At 45.7% G+C, this 23,234-nt stretch overlaps 1 protein-coding gene across 2 annotated transcripts in view; it reads left to right on the top strand.

Moving 5' to 3' along the window:
* The window catches only part of ptprub (protein tyrosine phosphatase receptor type Ub), a gene marked incomplete at both ends in the record, with an annotated part of 213,314 nt that overhangs the window by 132,569 nt on the left and 57,511 nt on the right, over positions 1-23,234 (top strand). For both annotated transcript variants that reach the window (XM_080857651.1, XM_080857650.1), the window contains 3 exons: positions 4,603-4,968; positions 7,694-7,803; positions 21,277-21,478. In XM_080857651.1, coding sequence (XP_080713777.1) covers positions 4,603-4,968; positions 7,694-7,803; positions 21,277-21,478 — 678 coding nt within the window. The remainder of the gene's footprint in view (positions 1-4,602; positions 4,969-7,693; positions 7,804-21,276; positions 21,479-23,234) is intronic.

The following is a 23,234-nucleotide window of genomic DNA, read 5'->3' as shown; positions in this document are numbered from 1 at the left end:
AATAGGTTATGGAAATGTGTTCTGCCCAACCCGACATTTTCTTTCTTTCTCGATATCAAGGTTCTGTGATGGAATGTGAGTAGCTCTATTGATGGAAAGGAGAATGTCGAGGCGGAATGAAACGTGGGCAGACTCTTTTCACTCTAAACCAAGGGCTCCGCTGACCTGCACCGAGTCGGAGTACACTGTGTCACTCTCACTCTCTCATCTTCCCCCACACCACCTGTCTCCAAACTGGGCTGAATTACCAGGTCGTCCAAACAAACTGAGACTAAGTGGGGAGATAGATTGGATGACGAGCTAGGAAGTGGGAGTGTGAGGGTGAGGGGGAGAGAGAGGAGAGGGGGAGAGAGGAGTAGGGAATAGCAGAATAATAATTCAAAATAAATAAAAACAACAACAGCACTCTACTGACAAAACAGAGACTGTGAAAAGAACAAAAATGTAACACAGTGTCAAGCCATAGAGAGACAGAGAGACAGAGAGAGAGAGAGAGAGAGAGAGAGAGCGCGAGAGAGAGCGCGAGAAAGCAAGCTTCTGCATGGTGTCTCGCATAAAAGCCCAGTCATTTACACAGATTGTTTTCAGCAACTCCGGGTTTGGCTGCTCTCACTGCCTGCCTGTGAAACCCAACCTTTTAATGGGGTGTATGCGCCCGGTCCACCGTGAGGCACAGTGTGGTGTTTACTCGGAATCCGCGGAGGTAATTTAAATGCCGTATACGTGGATGGATGGGAGCAAGGGACAAGCAGTGTTTGCGTTCTCTGCTGTGATTAAAATGAGAAGAGAGGGTAATTGAGTAGAGAGATGGGGGACTCCGGTGGGGACTGGAGATGTGTTCTCCAAAAGCAGGAGTGTGCTTGGCAGACGGCAGCCATATAATAACAACAGTAAATGAATCAAGTGACTGAAGAGAAATAAGTAAAAAATGATGTAAATTAATTGTAAAATAATTAAATATACTATCATTTTATTGCCCTACATACTCATTAAACAGTTGATAGGTGCATGCGGTCTGTAAGTGGTACTACAACCCTAAACCTTGGAGTTTTTTAAAGGTGTGCTGTTAAATCCACCTACTCTCTGCTTAGGGATGATGCTGGTCTACTGCAGATGGTTCTGAAATATGAGCTGAATCAGTGGAGGGGAAGATAGGCCTGGTCTCAGCAGTCTTTGGGAGAAGTGGCATTTGTTGTGCCCCAGAATCTTGTTTATAGACCCCACTGGGGAGTTTGCTTTCTGAACTTGCTTGTTAGCTGGCGGGCTCAGACTGCTCGGCCTGCTTGGAGTCTTCGCTGCTGCCGTCTGAAATGAGTCTTCCTCCCGCAAGAGTGAGGAGGAGCCGTGTCGCCGGGAGGTATCATCCCCACCCCCGGCCTCAGGCGCTGACCTACATGAGAGACGCAAGGCCCAGACATCCTGCCAGAGTCTTCAAAAAACCAACGAGACGAGAGCGGGAGAACCTCCATGACGTGCCGAGGGCTGAGGGCCGTGTGGCGAGGAACAGTCACGTGGGCGACTCAGTGAGGTGTTGCCATGGAGATTGGCACGCCTGGTCCAGAAAGGGAGACTGCACAGCTTTTGTAGACCTTTGGAAGTCAAGAATGAATGAGAAAGAGTGAAGGGGAGAGAGAGGGCGAGAAATACAGTGTGAGAAAATGAAGGAGATGGACAGAGTGTAAGGATGGTAGGAATTAGAGGGTGGATGAAAAGGGTGATGAGAGTGCCCCTGCCGCAGATTGAGCAACAGATGGACTGACACCTGCCACTGGGCCATGGAAGCCTCAGTTGAAAATACCCACCCTGCCCTCCCCCTTCAATGCCCTCACTCTGGTATCTTAACCACCCTTGAAAAGATGGTCTATCACAGGGACAGGAGCTGTCTCTCCCTCTCTCCCCCTCTCTCTCTCTCTCTCTCTCTCTCTCTCTCTCTCTCTCTCTCGCTCTCTCTCTCTCTCTCTCTCTCTCTCTTCCTCTCTCTCTCTGCCTGTCTGTGTGTATGTTTGTATTCGTGTGTCACCGTCAGTGTGCCTGTGTGTATGGGCTTCCAGCAGGGCCTATTCATGCCAGGCACTCACTGTTCATGAAGCTAAGGGTACAGGGACAGGATGCCCTTGCATAACCCAGTGTGCGTTCCCTCTCTGACATCTGCGTGATGAGTTAACATGGGAACACTAATGATGATGAGGATGATGGTGATGACGGGCACAATTCAGGAGAGGCACACGAGGACACTGTCCAAAGACATTCCATCCGTGTGTCCATCTCCGCTACCTAGAGGCCAGCTGCAGGTAGCCCTTTTTGTGTTAGCTTCATCAGCATCAATTATCCACAATCTGTCACACACATACACACACACACACACTCACACACACATGTTTATATTTATACTGCCTTCGGACTAAAAAGAACCAGCTTGCTGTTTGCCAGGCATGAGTCCTCTGTCTGCAGGCGCTGTCCCATCTCACGAGGGGTGCCAACGAGAGGGCACCCCAGGCACAGCCCTGGTGAAGAGACGAAGCATGGAAACTAGGTGAAGTCCAACTGGAACAAAAGCCTACTTTTTAGAGCGCCTTGGTGTAAACACTATTGGCTCTGAATTATTCTAGAACCCCCCCCCCCCACACACACACACACCACACACAAACACAAACACTTACACACACTCCCCAACGGGAAAAAGAAATTAACTATTAACACAACTTCTAAATTACATCTCATTACCTAATGGTCCTGTTTGCATACCATGTCAGAATATCTCACTTAGTAGAGAGCCTCAGCGACTTGAAAGAGAAATTAATAAAACCGTCTCATTTGGCAGTCATTTAGTCTATTAAAGGCAGGCTGGTTAAAGATCAAAGGGAATTCATTTCTGTTCAATCACAAGAGTACTTGTAGTTCTGTGTGTGTGTCGATATGGAATGGTCAGTGTATATGTGTGTGTGTTTGGGTGAGTGTCTGCATGGGTGTGCGCGTGTGTGCTCTTTCCTCTGATCCACACTTCATACATTTCTGCCTGATTATTCTCTTTGTTCTGCCTTCCGTCAGTAGGTGCAGTGCAGCCTGTGTTGCCTGCGCTCTGGTCCCCGGCCTTATGACACTGCTCTCTCCCACTCGTCACTGCTCCCATCACCCCCCTCCACATGCACACAGAAAGTGGAGAGGAGAGGAGAGGAGAGAAGACCTTGTCTTGTAACCTCAGACGGCACAGGGAAAAACTATCTAGCGCATAAGTCCTCTTTCAGTCTCTCTCTTCACTGAGGCCATTAGTCAGCCACTCTCGCCATTAAGGCAACAAAGCAATGCAATCCGTTATGCACTTTGACAAAAAAGCTGCATTGATTGTGTCGATAATGGGCTGTGACAAATGCTCACATTGATGACAACATGCAGACTGTCCTTGGCTTGCCAATTGTTCCTTCCCTCTCTCTCTATCTTCCTTTTCTCTCTTTCTGCTCTCTCTCTTTCTCTCTGTCCTTCTCTCTCTCTCTCTCTCTCTTTCTCTCTCTCTCTCAGAAACACAGAGCGGTGCTACTGGGCGACAGGCTTCGATATGTGTGTCTCTGTCATGGATTCTGGATGGAGGGAGGACACACAGTTCATAGATGAGGCAGTTGCTCAATTGTTCTTCTCTTTTTCGCCTGCCGCAGGAAGTGCTTTGTGCACCAGTGGACGGCAAGCAGGCAGGGTACTGATGGTTGTTGGGGGAGGGCAGAGGCAGGGGCAAGGCAGGGGGGGTGGGTCTGCTCATCTTTGACCAAACACAAGTGGGCATGCTCTAAAAATAAAGTGCACCGTTTCCAGCAACACCCTCAGCCCATGAGTGCAACTGGCAGACACTGACCGTCCTTGGCTAGGGAGGGTGGGCGGGGGGAGCGATGGGGTTGGAATGGGTGGTATTTTAGTCGCGGTGAGCAGGCAGCCGGAGGGTGAGGGTAGTGCTTGGTCCACTGGGTGACAGGGAGGCGGGCGGTGGCGCGCTGGCACAGCAACCTCTGAGCCTGTCCGTTTCATTAGCGTAATTGGCTTGAGCCTCGGCCGCGGCTGGCAGGGTGAGTGGAGGCGGCGTTGTGTGGTGCGGTGCGGTGGTGTACTGAGCCTGCACGGGGGTTGGGTTGACCTCACTTCCGCTCGCCTGGTCAGGCACCAGACCTTGTGCGTGGTTTAAGAATCACACTGTATAACCGGGGTGACTGCCACCCCAGTGTGATCATTAAAAAAGACTGATGTTAAAAAGAAACTTGTAGTGTAATACTTCTGCCATCCATGTTCCCTTCCTCATTCTGGTTCTCATTACCGAGCAGCACACATTTTTAAGCTTTGAATCCAGCTAAAGTTCTGACCATACAATATATAATTTGGCACATTGTACTTTTAAAACTAACATAGGAATCTGACTTTCTCCTTCTTTCTACTCTTCGACCTCTTTCTTCCCCTTTGTCCACTCTTTATCTCTTTCTTCTTGCTATCTTTTTCTATCTATCTCTCTATACTCCTCTGTCTCTTTTCCTCTCACTTTCCCCTCTCTGCTATCTCTCTCTCCCTCCTCTCCTTCTCTCTATCCCTTTCGCCCGCCCCATCTATCTCTCTGTCTCTCCATAGAGCCCATGCGTGCCCTGAGAGGCCTGACGGCCACAGATATCCAGCCCCGGCAGCTGACCCTGCAGTGGGAGACTCTGGCCTTCAACGTGACGCGCTGCCACACCTACTCTGTGTCGCTATGCTTCCGCTACTCCACGGGCCCCGTGGGTGGCGGCACTGGAGCGGCCGCAGCGGCCTCGGCGGGCATCGGCGGGGCCGGAGGCCACAACACCACAGTGCGCGAGTGCCTGGCCGTGGAACGCAACACCTCGCGCATCACCCTGCGTGACCTGCCCCCGTACCACGCCGTCCACGTGCGCCTGTTGCTCGCCAACACGGAGGGCAAGAAGGAGGGACGCGAAATGGGCTTTCAGACGGAAGAGGACAGTAAGTATGTGTTTGTTTGTGTGTGTGTGGGTGGGTGTGTGTGTGTGGGTGTTCGGTCACACAGTGGTGTGCCACAGCGGATGAAGTCTTCTAGTCACGATTTCACACAAGCCCGGATGAGTCATTGCTTTTCCTGCTGGCCAGTGTTACATTTGACTAACTCCGATAACTACCATTCGACTCAAACTTTTGTAGATGTCTTGTTTGGAGAACCTCCGGATTTTTGTTTTTCTCAGAGATGTTTGATGAAGGAGCTGAAGAGAAATGTGTGGGTGGTGGAGTAGCCAGTAGGCTGGCTAGACCAACACAGTCCCCCAGACATTTGAATCAATCATAATCAAATACACTCCATTGCCCACCCATGCCAGTGTGCTGTTAGTCATTCAGTTGAGTTTGTTTTTGCATCACATCCATAACAGATTTCCTACATAACACACACATACACACAAAGGGAAAACAGCTAAGCGAAGGCAGTTATATTTCTCTCTCTCTCTCTCTCTCTCTCTCTCTCTCTCTCTCTCTCTCTCTCTCTCTCTCTCTCTATCTCTTTCTCTCTCTCTCTCTCTCTCTCTCTCTCTCTCTCTCTCTCTCTCTCTCTCTCTCTCTCTCTCTCTCTCTCTCTCTCTCTTCTCTCTTTGTGCCATGCACCTGCCCTGCAGCTCTCCTCAGCAGCATCAACACAATGAGCAGATATTGTCTGAAATGAAAGAGGATGACAAATCAATACCACTCTCACAGACCACCAGCGAGCTGGAAAGCGGAGATTTGGTGCTTATTTTAACATTATATCTGACCACTGTGGTGCACAGGATCCGAGCTGAAGGACAAATCGATTCCACCTCCTCCTCTTCCTCCTCCTCCCTCTTTATTGGGAGAAGGGAAAAAAGAGAGCATCTGTGTGTGTGTGTGTGTGTGTGTGTGTGTGTGTGTGTGTGTGTATGTGTGTGTGTTTATGTGTGTTAGTGTGTTTGATGTGCTTGTCCAGGGAGGAAAGGAGCAAGAGCGAGCAGGGAGAAGTTGAATGATACGCTTCAATTACAAACACACTCTTCAAAAGCTTCAATCAGCAACTTTGTTCTGCTGTGCTCTGTCACCACAAAGATGGGGTCCACGTCAGCGTTTTTAGTGCTGCCTCTTTAGCCATTGGTCATCCCTATGCTCACCACACACACACACACACACACACACACACGCACACACACACACAAACACACACACACACACACACACACACACACACACACACACACAGACGCACACACACACAAACTTGTGTATTTTCTGTTTGTGTGTGTGTGTGTGTGTGTGTGTATGCGTCTCTGCATGTGTGTGTGTGTGTGCTTGTTCTAAATGGATGGTTGCTATAGGTAAGTTCCAAACCTTTTGCCATCAGACCCCAGCATTCTGTTGAGCCTTAGCTTTGTAAAAAAAGATTGTGGTCCGTGGCCCAAATGTAGTGTAACGGTACTAAAAGCTATTTCAGACATAAGAAACATGTTGCTAATCTATGTACTTTCATAACTCCAACAATTTGTAACTCTGTCACAAAGCCATAGTTAATTTAAACTTCGCGACAAACTTGGCGAATTGATATGCAAATTTAACACGGCCAGAAAAACTGCGTGTGCAAACACATACACATACACATACACATACACATACACATACACATACACATACACATACACATACACATACACATACACATACACATACACATATACATACGCATTGGACCAGCTTTATCGATTCCCACGACAGGTTTCAGAGCAGAAATACAGTCTTCGCTGAGGTAGTTAGAACACATTGATGTTTTGCTGTTTTCCAATGGACCTTAAGAAAAGACTGTGTGAAATTTTCCAGTTCTAGGACTTTCTCCGCTCAGCATTACAAATTGTTAGATTCTGGTGTATTTGTCATGTACAGATCTCTAGTGTAGGTGCCTCCATCACTTTCAGGCCCTCCTGAGGGACCATGTAGGCCCAGATCCCAGTAAGGTTAACAGGTCACCATATGATGCCCGTTGGAGACAGCTCCACTATGTCTGCTTAGGCCCCTCTGTGTATGTGCTGTGTAGCATTCCTCAAAGGTGCCCATTCTATCAGGCCCAAGGGCAAGGGCATCGATGAGCTCATGAGACTGTTTACGTGTTCATATGTGTGTGTGTAATCCTTTGGTAGAGATGTTATACATTCTATTTGGCTTACGTAATTATACTGGTTAAATTGGGCTGCGCGCTAGACTCAGGTCGATCAGAGCAAGAATCACGAGAGACGGACACCATCTCCTCTCCAGGACGGATCCACGCACCCGCGTGTGCCGTGAAAGAACTCTGCTCCACCTCGACTTTAGATACTTAGACTCAGAAAAGTACTTAGTGATATTTCTTGTCTGCTACAATAAATATCTTTGGCTCTGATCCGAACCACTTCAGCTTCCTTGATTGAGACTCCATTTTACAACCAACGAGACCACCTTTTGTGATTAAGTGTAGTAGCCTAAATATAGAAAAGAATCTTACAAAATATACGCATATAATGCTGGTTTGCTTCTTTGTCATCTTGTCTTGAGTGCCCGTCAGGCATTGCTGTACTCAAACTTTTATTGTATAAGAGACATTGTGTGAAGTGCTCAATGGGCACAGACCTATTGCGCTAACCTTGGAGATGTTCATTGTGGGATTTTGCCTCTATCTTTATAACATTTTTGTCCTGCTTACCCGTAGTTCCTGGCGGGATTGCCCCTGAGTCCCTGACTTTCACGCCATTGGAGGACATGATTTTTATGAAGTGGGAGGAGCCAGTGGAACCCAATGGTCTTATCACTCAATATGAGGTACAGTATATCTGGTAGACACACACACACACACACCCGCACTCGGATACATGTAGACATGCCATGTACACCTACACATTCTCTCACACACACACAAACACACACACACACATATACACACACACACGCACACACACACACACACACACGCACACACACACACACACACACACACACACACACACACACACACACACACACACACACACACACCATTATCATTCATCTTTGACATGAACTCTTTGTTGACAAAATGGCAATGTGAATATGTTACAGATGCTACAATATGAGTACAGATGTTTTGTTGAGTGCCATAAACTGGGTTTGTAAGTTAAACTGGCCGTACTAACTTCTGTTAAACGTTTTCAATTGAATCCCTGCCAGGAGAAGATGGTGTGTGACAATCACATATTAACACCTCGCGCACAGTTGCACCAATAACACACACACACACACATAATCAATATTTGTCATCGACCCCTAACCGTGATTTGTGGCACTGAAAAAAATCCCATATGAAAGCGCAGTTGACTGGAATCATGAAACCACCGACCGACAGGAAAGGAAACAAAAGTTTAAATGTAACGTTTATTTAATCAGGAAGTCCCAAATGTCTTGTTTCAATGGAGACCTAAATATTAAATGAAATTAAAGTAAGTTTGGAGCTTTTTGTACAGCCAGTATCTGGCTCCTGTCATGTGACCCTGGGGTCTCACATTTAAAGTGAGACATTTTCGGATGAGTTCATCTGAGCCGGCATGACAGCCGGTCCCCTGCTTTTATTCCTTTCAGACTGTGCAGTCACAAGGATATCATTATTGTAGATGGGATATAAATAGGGGACTGGGCTGGATTATTCTGCCAGCCTGAGCAGAGGAAGACAGAACCAAATTGAGAGGAAGGTTGAGAAAAGAGAGAGCTTGTGTGTGTGTGTGTGTGTGTGTGTTCAAATTCCTATTTTTTCCTACCCAGATTAAAGCAATGACCAGTCTCACTGAGCCTTTTTGGTTCTCCTACTCTCTCGCTCTTGCTTTCCCCGCCACCCCCCCTTTTCTCTCTCTCGCTTTCCCCGCCACCCCCCTCTCTCTCCTCTCTCTCTCTCTCGATCTCTCTCTCTCTCTCTCTCTCTCTCTCTCTCTCTCTCTCTCTCTCTCTCTCTCTCTCTCTCTCTCTCTCTCTCTCTCTCCTCTCCTCTCTCTCTCTCTCTCCTCTCTCTTCTCTCTCTCTCTCTCTCTCTCTCTCTCTCTCTCTCTCTCTCTCTCTCTCTCTCTCTCATGCCTGCTCTTCTATCAGTGTGCTTTATATATTCACTGAGCAGCAGTGGCGGTTCTAGGATTTTTCTGAAGCAGGGGCCACAATGGGGCCAAATGTAACCTTCAGGGGCCAACAGTGTCATCACCATCTGATATCCAGTGATGACGCTGCTTAAATAAACATCAATTTGCGACAAGGCAATTGTTACAAGCCCATTTTAAATAAACATGGGAGTGGAACATAAAGACCAGGAAACAACTGGTGCGGGGTCAAGTATGGCGATTTTTATTTTGTCAAGATCTCAAAAGTTTACAAAAACGGCGTCGGACGCCTGGACAACAACAAAACAGAGGATGTCACGTAACTCAAAAGTCTAGGAGGAAAATAAAAACCCTATTATAAAAACCTAACTTTAAAATCCAGAAACTTTCTTACCTCCTCGAAATGAAAACACGTGAATCTTCCGCAAGCTTCCTGACTCCTTAACTAAAGCCTGTATCGTGCTCAAAGTTGAAAGAAAATAATCACCACCTCGCCACCAATTACAAAAGTCAAGGTTATCTAACAAGACAATAATGATTATGCGCTAAGGGCAGAGTAATTCGAGTTTTGCCAAGAGCTTCTTAGAACGCGACGTGCAGCATGAGAGCGCAGAGCAGAGAGCGTGGAGATTGGAGGCTGGAACTTTTATCCACGGCTCGGCCAATGAGGGCACTCCTTCCCATAGGCACACCTGCACACAACCACACTAGAGGAAGCAGAGTGCAGAGTGCAATCAGGGCAACAATTAGTGGTTACAATTAAGACCAGTGAAAGCCAAACTAGGGATGGAAAAAGAGGGCCACGTAACACCCCCACCCTTAAGAAATAAGTTGGCGGCAAAATTAACCAACTCTACAATATTGTAGTAAACTAGGAAAAACACCACTTAAGATTACAATAGTAAACCAATACAATAATACTTACCACTAACTTACCCGACAACTTATTTGGTAACAGTGTTTTACGCACGGGATAAAGCGTCAGCAACAACATTATCCCGACCACGAATGTGCTTGATGTTTAAATTAAAACCTTGAAGGACAAGGCACCAACGCATTAACCGCTGGTTGCTGTTGCACATGCGGTGAAGAAAAGTTAGCGGATTGTGGTCCGTAAACACAGTCACCGCTCCACCTACATAAACCTCAAAGTGCTGGAGCCCCAGCACGAGCGCAAGCGCTTCTTTTTCGATGGTAGAATAAGCGCGTTGGTAGTGGTTGAATTTTCGCGAGAAAAATCCAACAGGGTGGTCTAGACCATCGGTACCTTTTTGGAACAAGACCGCCCCTGCGCCTAAATCACTTGCATCGACTGCAATGGAGAAGGGTAGGTTAAAGTTTGGGGCAGCCAAAACGGGAGCAGTGGTGAGCAGCGCTTTAACGCATTCAAACGCCGCTTGACAGGCGTCTCCCCACTTAAACACGCGTTTGGTACTAAGCATGTCCGTAAGAGGGGCAGCGACTGTGGAGAAATTCTTACAGAAGGACCTATAGTACCCCACCATTCCAAGGAACCTGCGTAATTCACGTCTGGTGGTAGGAGCAGGGAAATTCAGAATTGCCTCCACTTTGGAGTGGACCGGACGAACCTCCCCACGCCCAACAACTTTTCCGAGGTACACCACCGTGGCCTGGCCAAAGACGCACTTTGCTAAATTAACGGTCAAGTTCGCTTTTGACAGCCGGTCAAATACAATAGCCAAGTGTTCCATGTGTGACGGCCATGTGGCGCTGTACACGATCAAATCATCTAAATATGCCTCACAATTAGACACGCCATCCAACACACTATTGATTAAACGTTGAAATGTGGCGGGTGCGTTTCGAAGACCAAAGGGCATACACAAATAGCGCAGGAAGTGGTCTGGTGTAACGAAGGCTGAGATTTCTTTGCCACGCTCGGTTAGAGGAACTTGCCAATATCCCTTAAGGAGATCTAGCTTGCTAACATGATTGGCCATACCAAGGCGGTCAATGCAGTCATCCATGCGAGGTAACGGATAACTGTCTGGCTTAGTCACCGCGTTAACGCGCCTAAAGTCAGTGCAAAACCTGAATGTGCCGTCAGGCTTTGGGACCAACAGGCAGGGTGAACTCCATGGACTATTACTGGCCTCAGCAATGTTGTTTTCCAGCATAAATTTAACTTCCTGCCTCATTACTTCGCGCTTCAATGGGTTTGCACGATATGGATGTTGCCGGATTGGTTTCGTGTTCTCGACCTCAATGTCATGCACTATAGCGGTAGTACAGCGAGGAACATCAGAAAACAGGGACTCGTGTGATTCAAACAACGCCGTTAAACCGGTGGCCTCGGACTTAGAAAGGTGTGCTAAATATGAGGATAGGTCATTCAAGATTTCAGAATTTTTCAGCCTCCCTTCAATGACTTCCATAGAAGGGCCAGGAACATCAGGAGGTGGATCAGAGAGGACAGTGGCAGCGCGCGGAACAGCTACAGCGGCAATTTCAGCACTAGGTGCCGTGACCAACAAACGCTTACTGTCACCGTCACTACAGGTGGCTGCGTGTGTGTCAGACTGTGAGCGTCGCGTGCGATAAGGCTTTAACCTGTTAATGTGGCACAAGCGTGTTACTTTCCTACGATCAGGAGTGGCAATCACATAATTCAGGTCACCTACCCTACGCTCCACTCGATAGGGCCCCGCATAACGCGCTTGTAAAGCAGAGCCCATCACAGGCAGTAAAACCAGTACCTTGTCACCCGGAGAAAAGTGGCGAGACACAGCTTTTCGGTCATACCGTTTCTTCATTTTCCCCTGGGCGACTTCGAGGTTCTCCTTGGCCAGTTGACATGCACGCTGGAGCCTATAACGCATTTTAGACACATAATCAGTCAAATCAGGATAGTTAGTAGATTCAGTAAGCCACGCATCTTTCAAAACTCTCAATGGCCCACGCACAGTGTGCCCAAAAACTAGCTCTGCAGTGCTAAACCCCAAACTCTCCTGGACCACCCCGCGTATAGCAAAGAGAGCCATCGGAACCCCCTCGTCCCAGTCACGCTGAAATTCAAGGCAGTAGGTTTTTAACATCGTTTTGAGGGTTTGATGAAAACGCTCGAGTGCGCCTTGGGACTGCGGGTGGTAACTGCTCGACGTGACATGCTGAATTGCCAACTGTTGCATGACCTGTTTGAACACTCTAGACATGAAATTGGTCCCTTGATCTGTCTGGACCAATTTTGGGAGACCAAACATAGAAAAAAAGTTCAGCATCGCCTTCAGAATAACGGGTGCTGTAATCTTCCTAAGTGGAATGGCCTCGGGGAAACGCGTTAAACTACACATTATCGTCAGTAGATATTGGTTTCCGGATTTGGTTTTCGGCAGAGGGCCAACACAGTCCAAGATAACGCGTTCGAATGGTTCTGACGACACTGGGATCGGTTTTAACGGGGCAGGCGGAATTACCTGGTTCGGTTTCCCTGCCACTTGACACGGATGACAGGTCGTACAGAACTTTGCAATATCGCGCTTAATTCCTGGCCAAAAGAAATTATGCATTATTCGGTCTGCCGTCTTTTTGATACCCAGATGTCCCGCAAAGTGGTGGTCATGAGCTAGACTAAGTATTTCCTCTCTATAAGCGGTTGGCACGACAATTTGATTCACAACATGCCAAACATCATGTGCAGGGGCAGTCAACGGCCGCCACTTGCGCATTAACACGCCATCCTGTACAAAATATCCTTGTGGACCAACATCACTACTTGACAAGGCCTCTGGGAACAGTGGCGAGAGAGAGGGGTCGTCTTTTTGCTCTTTAATGAGTTGCTCGCGATTTAGAGGCAAACTAGCCGAGACCGAAGGAGAAACGCAAGGCAACTGGACACCATCAGCCGACGGACGCGCAAGGAAGGTGTCACTGAGACCAACCACATCATCTGGACTATCATCTTCTACGCGCTGCGCCATGGCGCGTGTAACAACACTGGACGGAAAGACTTCAGGGTAATCCGTGGACATGTCATCATTATCACCTGAAGATTTAGGAGACACAATTGGGCATGGAAAAACTTTTCCACCGGCTAAGTCGTTTCCAAGTAGCATGGCTACGCCTTCAACGGGGAGACTGGGGCGAACTCCCACAACGACATTCCCAGTGATAAGTTCGGACGAGAGAGAGACCTTGTGTAAAGGTACATTAACGTAGCCCATTTCAATTCCCCTAACGAGGATGCTATCTCCTGTTTGTGTACTGTCGCAAAAGGGTAACACGTCTTGCAATACAAAGCTTTGCGAAGCTCCCGTGTCACGCAATATTTTGATAGGCGTAGGCTCGCCAGGCACCCCAGGTAGAGCGACAGTGCCATCCAATATAAACGGCGCAAAGGACCCATTTGTAATAGGTTTCTCAGTCTTTAATTTTGACTGCTTAATCTCGTCCCTTTTCAGACTGGAAACACAGAGACCCGTTTCGGTTTTACCCGGATATGCGGGATACGCTTGGTCTTTACGCTTGTACCTGTAACAGTCAGCAATTACATGGCCTTTTTTCTTACAGTAAAGGCAGGTTGGAACTGGGTTTCTAAATGATGGTCTGCGCCTGAATTTGTCCTGCGGCGGAGAAGGAGTGCGAGTACGGACAGACACCGGGCTTTTAACAGACCCGCTTGCTTTTGCACTACTTCTGGCAGTAAAGTCGCGTTTATGAGCAAGCACATACTCATCAGCCAACCCGGCGGCTTGGGACGGTGTTAAGTTTTTGTGCTCGCTTAAGTGGGTCGCGACGCCCTGTGGCAAGTTGTTAGTGAAATCCTCCACGATCACTAGATTGCGTAAAGCGTCAAAAGTGGTAACCTTTTCAGCTTGTAACCAACGGTCGAAAAGAAGTTCTTTCTCTCTAACAAACTCCACATAAGTTAGCGAGTCAGTTTTTGGATACGATCTGTATTTTTGCCTGTAGGCCTCGGGGACTAGAGAATAAATTTGTAGTACCGCCTTCTTCACCTTCTCGTAATCAGAGGCGTCTCTAAGCGGCAAGGAGGAATAAGCCTCCTGTGCCTTACCCTTGAAAACGCACTGCAAGACCATCGTCCACGCGTCAGCTGGCCATTTTAAAGTTGTAGCTACACGCTCGAAATGATTAAAGAATTTGTCGACCTCTTTTTCATTGAACGGCGGGACAATTCTAATATTGCGGGCCACATCAAAATCAGACTGGGCTGAAACACCAGCCTGTCGATTTTCCAGTTCCTTTAATTTTAGCGCCTGTTCGTGTTCCATCTTTATAACGCGGAGTTCATGCTCACGCTGCTCTCTCTCTTGCTCTCTTTGTTCACGAAGTTTAGCTTGTTCCCACTCCAGTTCCTTTTCCTTAAGAGCTAGACGCTTAAAGTCAAGCGAGCTTTTTGTGGGAGTGGCCGGAGGGTCGGGAGCTACTTTATCTACTTCGCCAAATACACCGCTGCTATGCAGTGCATCAATGAGCTGCACCAGGTAAGGCCAAGTCTGCGAATTGGTACATTTCGCATGTGCGAGAGTCGCCATTCGCTTCAGAATTGGTACAATTCGCATGTACAATTCGCATGTGCGAGAGTCGCCATTCGCTTCACGCGAATCAGGCACAATTCGAGTGGGCGAGAGTCGACACTTTGGGCGCATATGAGACATACAGTATGGCGCATATGAGACATACAGTATAGGCTACGTTGTTGACAATTCTCACAAAGACACGCGATCTGAATTGCACAGAGACGGGCGCATATGAGACATATACGTTGTTGACTCACAAAGACAAAACAAATAGCTACACGTAGCCTATAAACGTTGTTGAGACTCTTATTAAAGATTTTACTCATTCTCGTGGTTGAAAGTCGGTACAGAATTGCACAGAGACGGGCGCATATGAGACATATACGTTGTTGACTCACAAAGACAAAACTAATAGCTACACGTAGCCTATAAACGTTGTTGAGACTCTTATTAAAGATTTTACTCATTCTCGTGGTTGAAAGTCGGTAACAAAACAGAGACAAATAGCTACACGTTCAAGCAATGTCATTTCATGTCATTTATTTCAAAAACAAACAATCAGAGTGTAAGAGCTCTGGTTCCAAGACACAAAAAAGCCAGGAACCAGGTCTGATGGCCCATCAACCTAAACAATAGGCCAGGAGCCGCCTTGATGGTTGTAACCTGGTGCTGTGTAAACTAGCTTGTGGGTGTTGAATTGGTATTTTTTTTGTTCAGCCACTTAACATTTTATAGTGTATTCATATCTATTTATGTCATATCATGCCTCATGACTCTTACCTCATATTCATTGTACTTAGGCCTATATATCTTATCATGTCTTACCTCATTCATAACCTCTATTGCTACCTTCACCTGTACCTGTATCATATCTGCACTAATGACCAACTATTGCTGCCAATGTTACTACTGCTCATACCCCATATATCTTGTACTGTCATATCATACTGTATACATCCCATCTATTTATTTTTATATTACCACTATGCAGAATACTCTGCACTCTTCTGCTATGGTTCCTTTGGTTAGATTCCGTTGCATTGTACTTATATCATATCAACATCAGCAATGATCTCACCTGGTCTGCCCACACTGACAAGGTGGTCAAAGCTGCCCGAAAACGCCTCTTCTTCCTGAGGAGACTCAGGAAGTTTGGCATGAATCCAGACATCCTCACCAACTTCTATAGATGCACTATAGAAAGCATCTTGACTATTAGCATCTCAGTGTGGTTTGGAAGCTGCACAGCCATGGACCGTAAGGCCCTACGCAGTGTGGTCAGATCCGTTGAGTTCATCATCGGCAGGAAACTCCCATCCCTTCAGGACATCTACCTTAAAAGATGCCTCCGAAGAGCTGGCAGGATCCTAAAAGACTGTCATCACCCATCCTTCAGACTGTTCACCCTGCTGCCTTCTGGTAGGCGGTTCCGAAGTGTCCGGTCTCGCACCCGCAGACTGGAGAACAGTTTCTACCCTAAGGCCATCAGACTCCTAAATGAACAATAATGCACTCCTCACTTTACACTTGCCACTTTACTCTTCACTGGCTCACTTTTACTGCTGTTTGCACTACTTTCTCAGTCCAGCTCATGTTCAGTTTAGCTCATGTAGATTGTTTATCTGTTTAGTATCTGTTTAATATGTGTATTTATGTTTAGTATCTATGGTAGTGTGGTATGGTGTCCTGTCTTAAGCATTCCAGTGCCCAGTCCAACTCTGTTGTTCTGTGTATCTGACAATAAAAGAGTTGACTTGACTTGACTTGACTTGTACCTGTATCATATCTGCGCTAATGACCAACTATTGCTGCCAATGTTACAACTACTCATACCCCATATATCTTGCGCTGTCATATCATACTGAATACAAATGCTATACAATACATTATCTGTAAGGTTGTGAGTGTGCAGTGGTAATGTAAGTTGATATTGATTATGTTTTTATTCAGTCACACACAGTAACAACAAACAAGTTCAACACAAATAATAATACATTCAAAGTGACTGAAAAGGCACAAGCTGAAGCATAATGCTTGTATTTAAGCCTGTCCTGTTTGACCAATTTAAGCTACCCATCAACATATGCATTTTTATTTTATTTTTTACAAGTAATACATGTAATGGAAATAAAAAACAAACAAAAGAATTGCCTCCAAAAAGTTAGTCACAAGAAGAGCAATGAAGCAAGATCCCAAATAAACAGCACAAAATCCTGCATACATTATGGACACTTGTAGCCCTCAAAAATTGCTTTAGCTACCATCCCTTTGAAAACAAAGAATGTCTTACACTTTCTTAAGATTATGTTAGCATCATTCCATAATGAAATTCCAACAACAGATATACATCTCCTTTTAATTAATTTTTTGGCATTTGGTACACTAAATTTACAGACATCTCTGAGATTATATTTTGTCTCTTGAAATGAGAAAAACCTTTGTATGCTGACTGGGAGTTGGTTTGATTTAGCTCGATACATTATTTGCATTATTTTATAATATACCAGATCATTAAATTTCATAACAAATGATTTCATAAACAATGGGTTAGTGGGTGCATAATAATCAACCTTATTTATTATCCTTATGGCTCGTTTTTGTAAAATAATGATTTCATTGACAGTTGTTTTATATGTCAATCCCCAGACTTCCACACAATATGATATGTACTAGGGAAGTATAAGTGAACAGTAAATAATATGTAAGGCCTTATCGTTTAACATGCTTCTTGATTTGTACAAAATTGCTATCATCTAAGAGATCTTTCCTTTGATATAATAAACATGTGGTTTCCATGTTAATTTATGGTCAATGACCACTCCTAGAAATGTTATCTCGGTCACTCGTTCAGCATCACTTATTTTTAATTGAATGTCCTTACCTATTTCCTTTTTCGATTTCCAAAGACCATGAATTAGAATCTATTAACATCAAACCAGGTTTTGAGGATTTCAAAATCTCTTTCAATAGAAGTCAAGAGTTGCTGTAGATTACTACCCGAACAGTAGGCTACATGTTTGTATCAGTTGGATTCGTAGAACGTAATAAATTACATTGCTTGACCGTGTGGCTATTTGTCTCTGTTTTGTTATTGTTATCTTTAATAAAAGTCTCAACAACGTTTATAGGTTACGTGTAGCTATTTGTTTGTAGTTCGCGTCCTAAGTGAAGCGCGCTTCATTCACAAAGTGGCGACTCTCGCGTGAAGCGAATTGTGCCAAGCGAATGGCGACTCTCGCACATGCGAAATGTACCAATTCGCAGACAAGACCTTAGCTCGCTGCACCTGTAAATCACCCTTAGAGATGCCGCGACGTACCTCTACTTTGTACACACCGGCAACACGTAATAATTCGTCACGAGTTATGCTAAGCAGAACCTCCTGCGTGGGCGCTTTGATGAACTCGTCGAGATCAAACATTGTTGCGAGAGGTAACGAAAAACAGAGAAGTCTATGGCAAAACAAACAAAACTCTTACGCATCAATTAACCTGGCTATCAAAGAAGAAAGATCCTACACAGAGGGAAAGGGCAGCGCATCACCGAGGGCGACGTGCAGCAACAACCTCAAAACTCGGATCTATTCGGGAGAGAAGAAAAAAACGTGATTAATCACCTTACGTTAAAAATCACCTTACCAATTTGTGGCTAATTAATTCAATCTCGGTCGAGCCCCCATATATGTTACAAGCCCATTTTAAATAAACATGGGAGTGGAACATAAAGACCAGGAAACAACTGGTGCGGGGTCAAGTATGGCGATTTTTATTTTGTCAAGATCTCAAAAGTTTACAAAAACGGCGTCGGACGCCTGGACAACAACAAAACAGAGGATGTCACGTAACTCAAAAGTCTAGGAGGAAAATAAAAACCCTATTATAAAAACCTAACTTTAAAATCCAGAAACTTTCTTACCTCCTCGAAATGAAAACACGTGAATCTTCCGCAAGCTTCCTGACTCCTTAACTAAAGCCTGTATCGTGCTCAAAGTTGAAAGAAAATAATCACCACCTCGCCACCAATTACAAAAGTCAAGGTTATCTAACAAGACAATAATGATTATGCGCTAAGGGCAGAGTAATTCGAGTTTTGCCAAGAGCTTCTTAGAACGCGACGTGCAGCATGAGAGCGCAGAGCAGAGAGCGTGGAGATTGGAGGCTGGAACTTTTATCCACGGCTCGGCCAATGAGGGCACTCCTTCCCATGGGCACACCTGCACACAACCACACTAGAGGAAGCAGAGTGCAGAGTGCAATCAGGGCAACAATTAGTGGTTACAATTAAGACCAGTGAAAGCCAAACTAGGGATGGAAAAAGAGGGCCACGTAACACAATACACACATACTGACAGTAAAGAACATCTACTTCTAGTCAACTATCCAAAAGCAACAATGAATAACTCAGTATCCCTTTTGAAACTGAAATAAAATCTCTCTCTCTCTCTCTCTCTTTCACTCACACACAACAGCTTCTCCTTCTAAGCTTTGTTTATAGTCGCTAGTCCTAACAAGGTGGCAAAAAGCATGTATACACCTCTCTCTCTCTCTCTTCAGGAAAGAAGAATTCTCCGATTGCCATGCTTTGCGCTAAAACGCCTGACAAATTAATTCAAGTCCAATGACTTGGCCCGTCGAGACTCAACGCTTGGCACACCTAAGTGACTCAGACGAGCATTGTACACAAATAAATAGCCTAGGCAATGCACTGCAATTCATAGATACACATAAGTTTGAAATTCATCCAGCTAGGAATGAGAAATGTGATTCGGAGATCGCATAGACTACTTGCTAAATCATTTAGAATTAGCAGCATTGTTCTTTTTAACTTGCGCTTGCGAGTTGACACAACAGTAGCAGGCTATCCCTGCAAGTCGAAGGTTAATTTTTCCTGCTTAATGAAAATGCAAGCCCATATCTAATGATATTAGCCTATTGGTGATTATCGACCTCTTTCAAAATACCATGCACCTTCATTTTGTTTCTCTTACCTCGCCATTCATCTGTCTACTACGATATGTCTGATGAAGTGCACCATTTGAGATTCACTGAAAACAAACAAAGAATATCGCGTGGCTATCTGATTGATTGACGTGATTTTCAGCCAACCAAAGTTCGTTTTGGTGGTCACCAAAGCCTTAAGACCCACCCCATGTGTATTTTTAAACAACCAGAGTGAGTTATACGCTGCATTCGTCATGAAAACAGCACGTGTACAAAATGCTGCGCTACGCAGCAACCGGCAGGAACAGAACGCTTCTTCTTCTATTCACTTGTATTGACGCAACCGGCGCACTGCCACCAACAGTTTAGAGGTGGAACTGCAGCAGTGATCATTTAATTCTCCGCTTGGTTTTCTCGCCAGGTGATTGGCAGAACAGGGGCCAATCAGGGGCCAATCAAATTAGAGGAGGGGCCTCGGCCCCCCTGGCCCCGCCTCTAAATCCGCCCCTGCTGAGCAGACCCTCGTAAGCCCCATCTTCATACTTATCGCTGACGTGCAGATTGTCATGGTCCTCTCATGACATTATGCACAGCTCCTGCAGATCGTTCTGGTCCCTCTCATGACACCATGCACATCTCCTGGTCTGAATCACAGTTTGGGGAGATGACAAGCACGGGGGTGCTGGGGCATGATATTTTTGGGGTGTGCTTGATACCCCTCCCCCCTTTCTATTTCAATTTGGCCTGTTTCCTTCCTCTGTCCTTGGGTGTCATCGTGTATAGCTAGCGTGAACCGCTATGATGAACGGCAAATCTGTTCCCTGTAAGTGGGGCTGTTAACTACAGCCATAGCCTTGACTGCCAAGCTGATAGCCGCCCTATAAAACGACAGCATTTGAACATTAAATTGTGCTGAGGAAACAGCTGACCAAACCCACTCAGTGAAGTTTAGTCCCATGAAAGGGTCATTATGTAGGTGAGTTAGGTTATGCAGAGGGCCATCTCTAGCCAGAAAGGGAGATGGCTGCAGATGGTTTATTAGTCTGCATAGCATCACATCTAGTCCTTTGACTTTTATGAGAGAACAATATCTGGAGATAGCCCATTTACATGTTGGTATTGAGTCACAGAGAAAGTCAGTACGAACAAGGCTGGATTCCCCCTTTAAACATATAGCAAATAGACAGATCCACCATGCTGTTCTTTATGGTTTAATTATGCAATGTTACTTTGAGCTCAACATTTCAGTCCCATTATATGCAATAATCATTGACACCCATATTTAAACGAAATCATTCGTAGTTCCATGTTGGTGGAACGAGCTGCCTAGCAGGGGCGTACCTCTCTACCTTTAAGAAGCTCTTGATGAACCAACTCTTCAGAGAGCACCTCCTCTCCTAACTTCCTCTTCCTTTTTCTACCTCTCCTTATCCTTTCTCTAATGCTATCTTCTCTAACTAGTACCTTACTCGAACTTACAGTAGTTACAGTACATTCCTGCACTTTTTGATTTCTTATGTAAAATAGTATTTATTGTTACGCTAGGTCTCTATTGCTCGTAGCTTGATTGTTTTCTCCTTTGTACGTCGCTTTGGATAAAAGCGTCTGCTAAATGACCAAATGTAAATGTAATCATTGTCTACAGATGTAGAGTCCTGCTCCCTGAGAATACATCACATCTGATCTTCTGAATGTCCTCAGCAAACCGTTTCAAACTGAGGTTGTTGCGTTCCGTTACAGATCAGCTACCAGAGCATCGAGTCGACCGACCCAAGTGTCAATGTGCCGGGCCCAAGGCGCACGGTGTCCAAACTGAGGAACGAGACGTACCACATGTTCTCCAACCTCCATCCAGGAACCACGTACCTGATCTCAGTGCGAGCCCGCACTGCCAAAGGTTTCGGCCAGACAGCCCTTACTGAGATCACCACCAACATCTCTGGTGAGTGTATCTTTGCTTGTGCGTTTATAAGTCCTTATGTTTGTGAGTGGTGGAAGAGTTTGAATGGGTTTGTGGGCGCGTGTGTACGTTCCAGTCTACTTGTCTGCTAATTTCTTAGGAAGCCAACATTTCTTACCATATAATCATATCATTGTTTGGCTTTGTCTTTTCCAACTCTTCCAGCTTTAAGACCTGTCCTTGCTTAACCAGTGATGGATGTTAACACTTTGTTTCTTTATAGCCATGCTAGTGTAAATAATATTACACGTATTGAGTTTTATGTATCAGTACATTGATTGTCTTACCTTTCATTATTTCAATATTTTCTGTGCTGTGTTGACGCACGATTTGTACCCATTGTACCAGCAGCAAGTAACCACAGACCACTGGTTCCAAAGTTGCAGACTGCACTGAATATGTGAATTGTGGTAAAAACTATTAGGTCAAGGGAACAGGAGTGCGTTGTTGTGCCTACACATTGTGCACTGAAATTAAAGAAGTGGCATAGTGCTAATTTACCAGAGGAGCTAAAATGTTTTTTTCTCACAACCGAGAAGAACTTTTCACAAGTGGAGAAAGTCTTTAATCGCTTAAAAAAAAAAAGAATCACTGATAAACTTTTACAGGGGCTGTGAAAAACGTAGTGTGACCATTTAGTCGGAGTCTGGAGCCCTATTAGTTCATTCTGCCTGAAAACATTTTAAAACTCGCATCTGCCTCAGCCTGTGGTGAAAAGGAAGTCAAGGCAGGAAAGAGTCAGGAAATGGATTCACAGAAATAAACAGGTCTTTTAAAATGGACTCAGCACCTTTCAGGTGAATGAATGGAGTGTTTCACTGAATGTGGGGGGGAGAGGAGGCGCACCAGGTGAGCTGTTTAGTAAGACCGTGCCTGCGCAATTATTTTCACTTCCACCTTCCGCTCTTGCCGTGTGTGAAAGACCAAAAGGACAAAAGCATCCAGTCCCTCCTGGTAAAAACCTTTTAAACACTCACACACACACACACACACACACACACACACACACACACACACATAAAACACACACTCTAAAACACACACACACACACACACACACACACGGCCACACAGTTGCACCTGTACTGATATTTATGGGCCTTTATGGTATTAAAAAAGAAAAAATACTTTCTGAACACCCCTTCCGCTCTCCTTTCTCAGCACCTCACTGCCTCATCTTCCGGAATAGGTGCAGTGCTCGTGTCTGATGTGGCAGCATCGCTTAAAATGAGGCACACCATAAGGACACACACACACACACGCACACACACACACACACACACACACACACACACATACACACACACACCATGAGTTATTCACAACACCATCACATTCTGAAGCCAAGCTACACCACACCCTGAGCCGGGTAGAAACATATGTTCCCACGTCATCCACTTCTCTGTCTGCTCTCCAAACCCCCACGCCACAGCTCCACATGACCATATCAACTCATAACAATATCAACACAGGCATAAGCAAAGAGGAGGAGAGCAAACAAACAACAACAATAACAACAGCAACAAAAAATTGCGGGTGTGTGCCACGATCCGCCCCCTGGCAAACTGCAGGCATAACTCACGCTTTCTCTCTTTTGTATTCCCAAGCATACGCCGGCAAGCTGAGGGGGCGCCCGGATTATTACTTATGATGGAAATCCGCCCATGTGCATGTTTCAGTTGGACGGGGGGGGGGGGGGGGGGGGGGGGGGGGGGTAGGTAATGCGGCTGTTTTGCTG

The sequence above is a fragment of the Sprattus sprattus genome, assembly GCF_963457725.1.
Source record: "Sprattus sprattus genome assembly, chromosome: 19".
Taxonomy (NCBI): Eukaryota; Metazoa; Chordata; class Actinopteri; order Clupeiformes; family Clupeidae; genus Sprattus; species Sprattus sprattus.
This window is presented reverse-complemented; position numbering and strand designations above follow the sequence as displayed.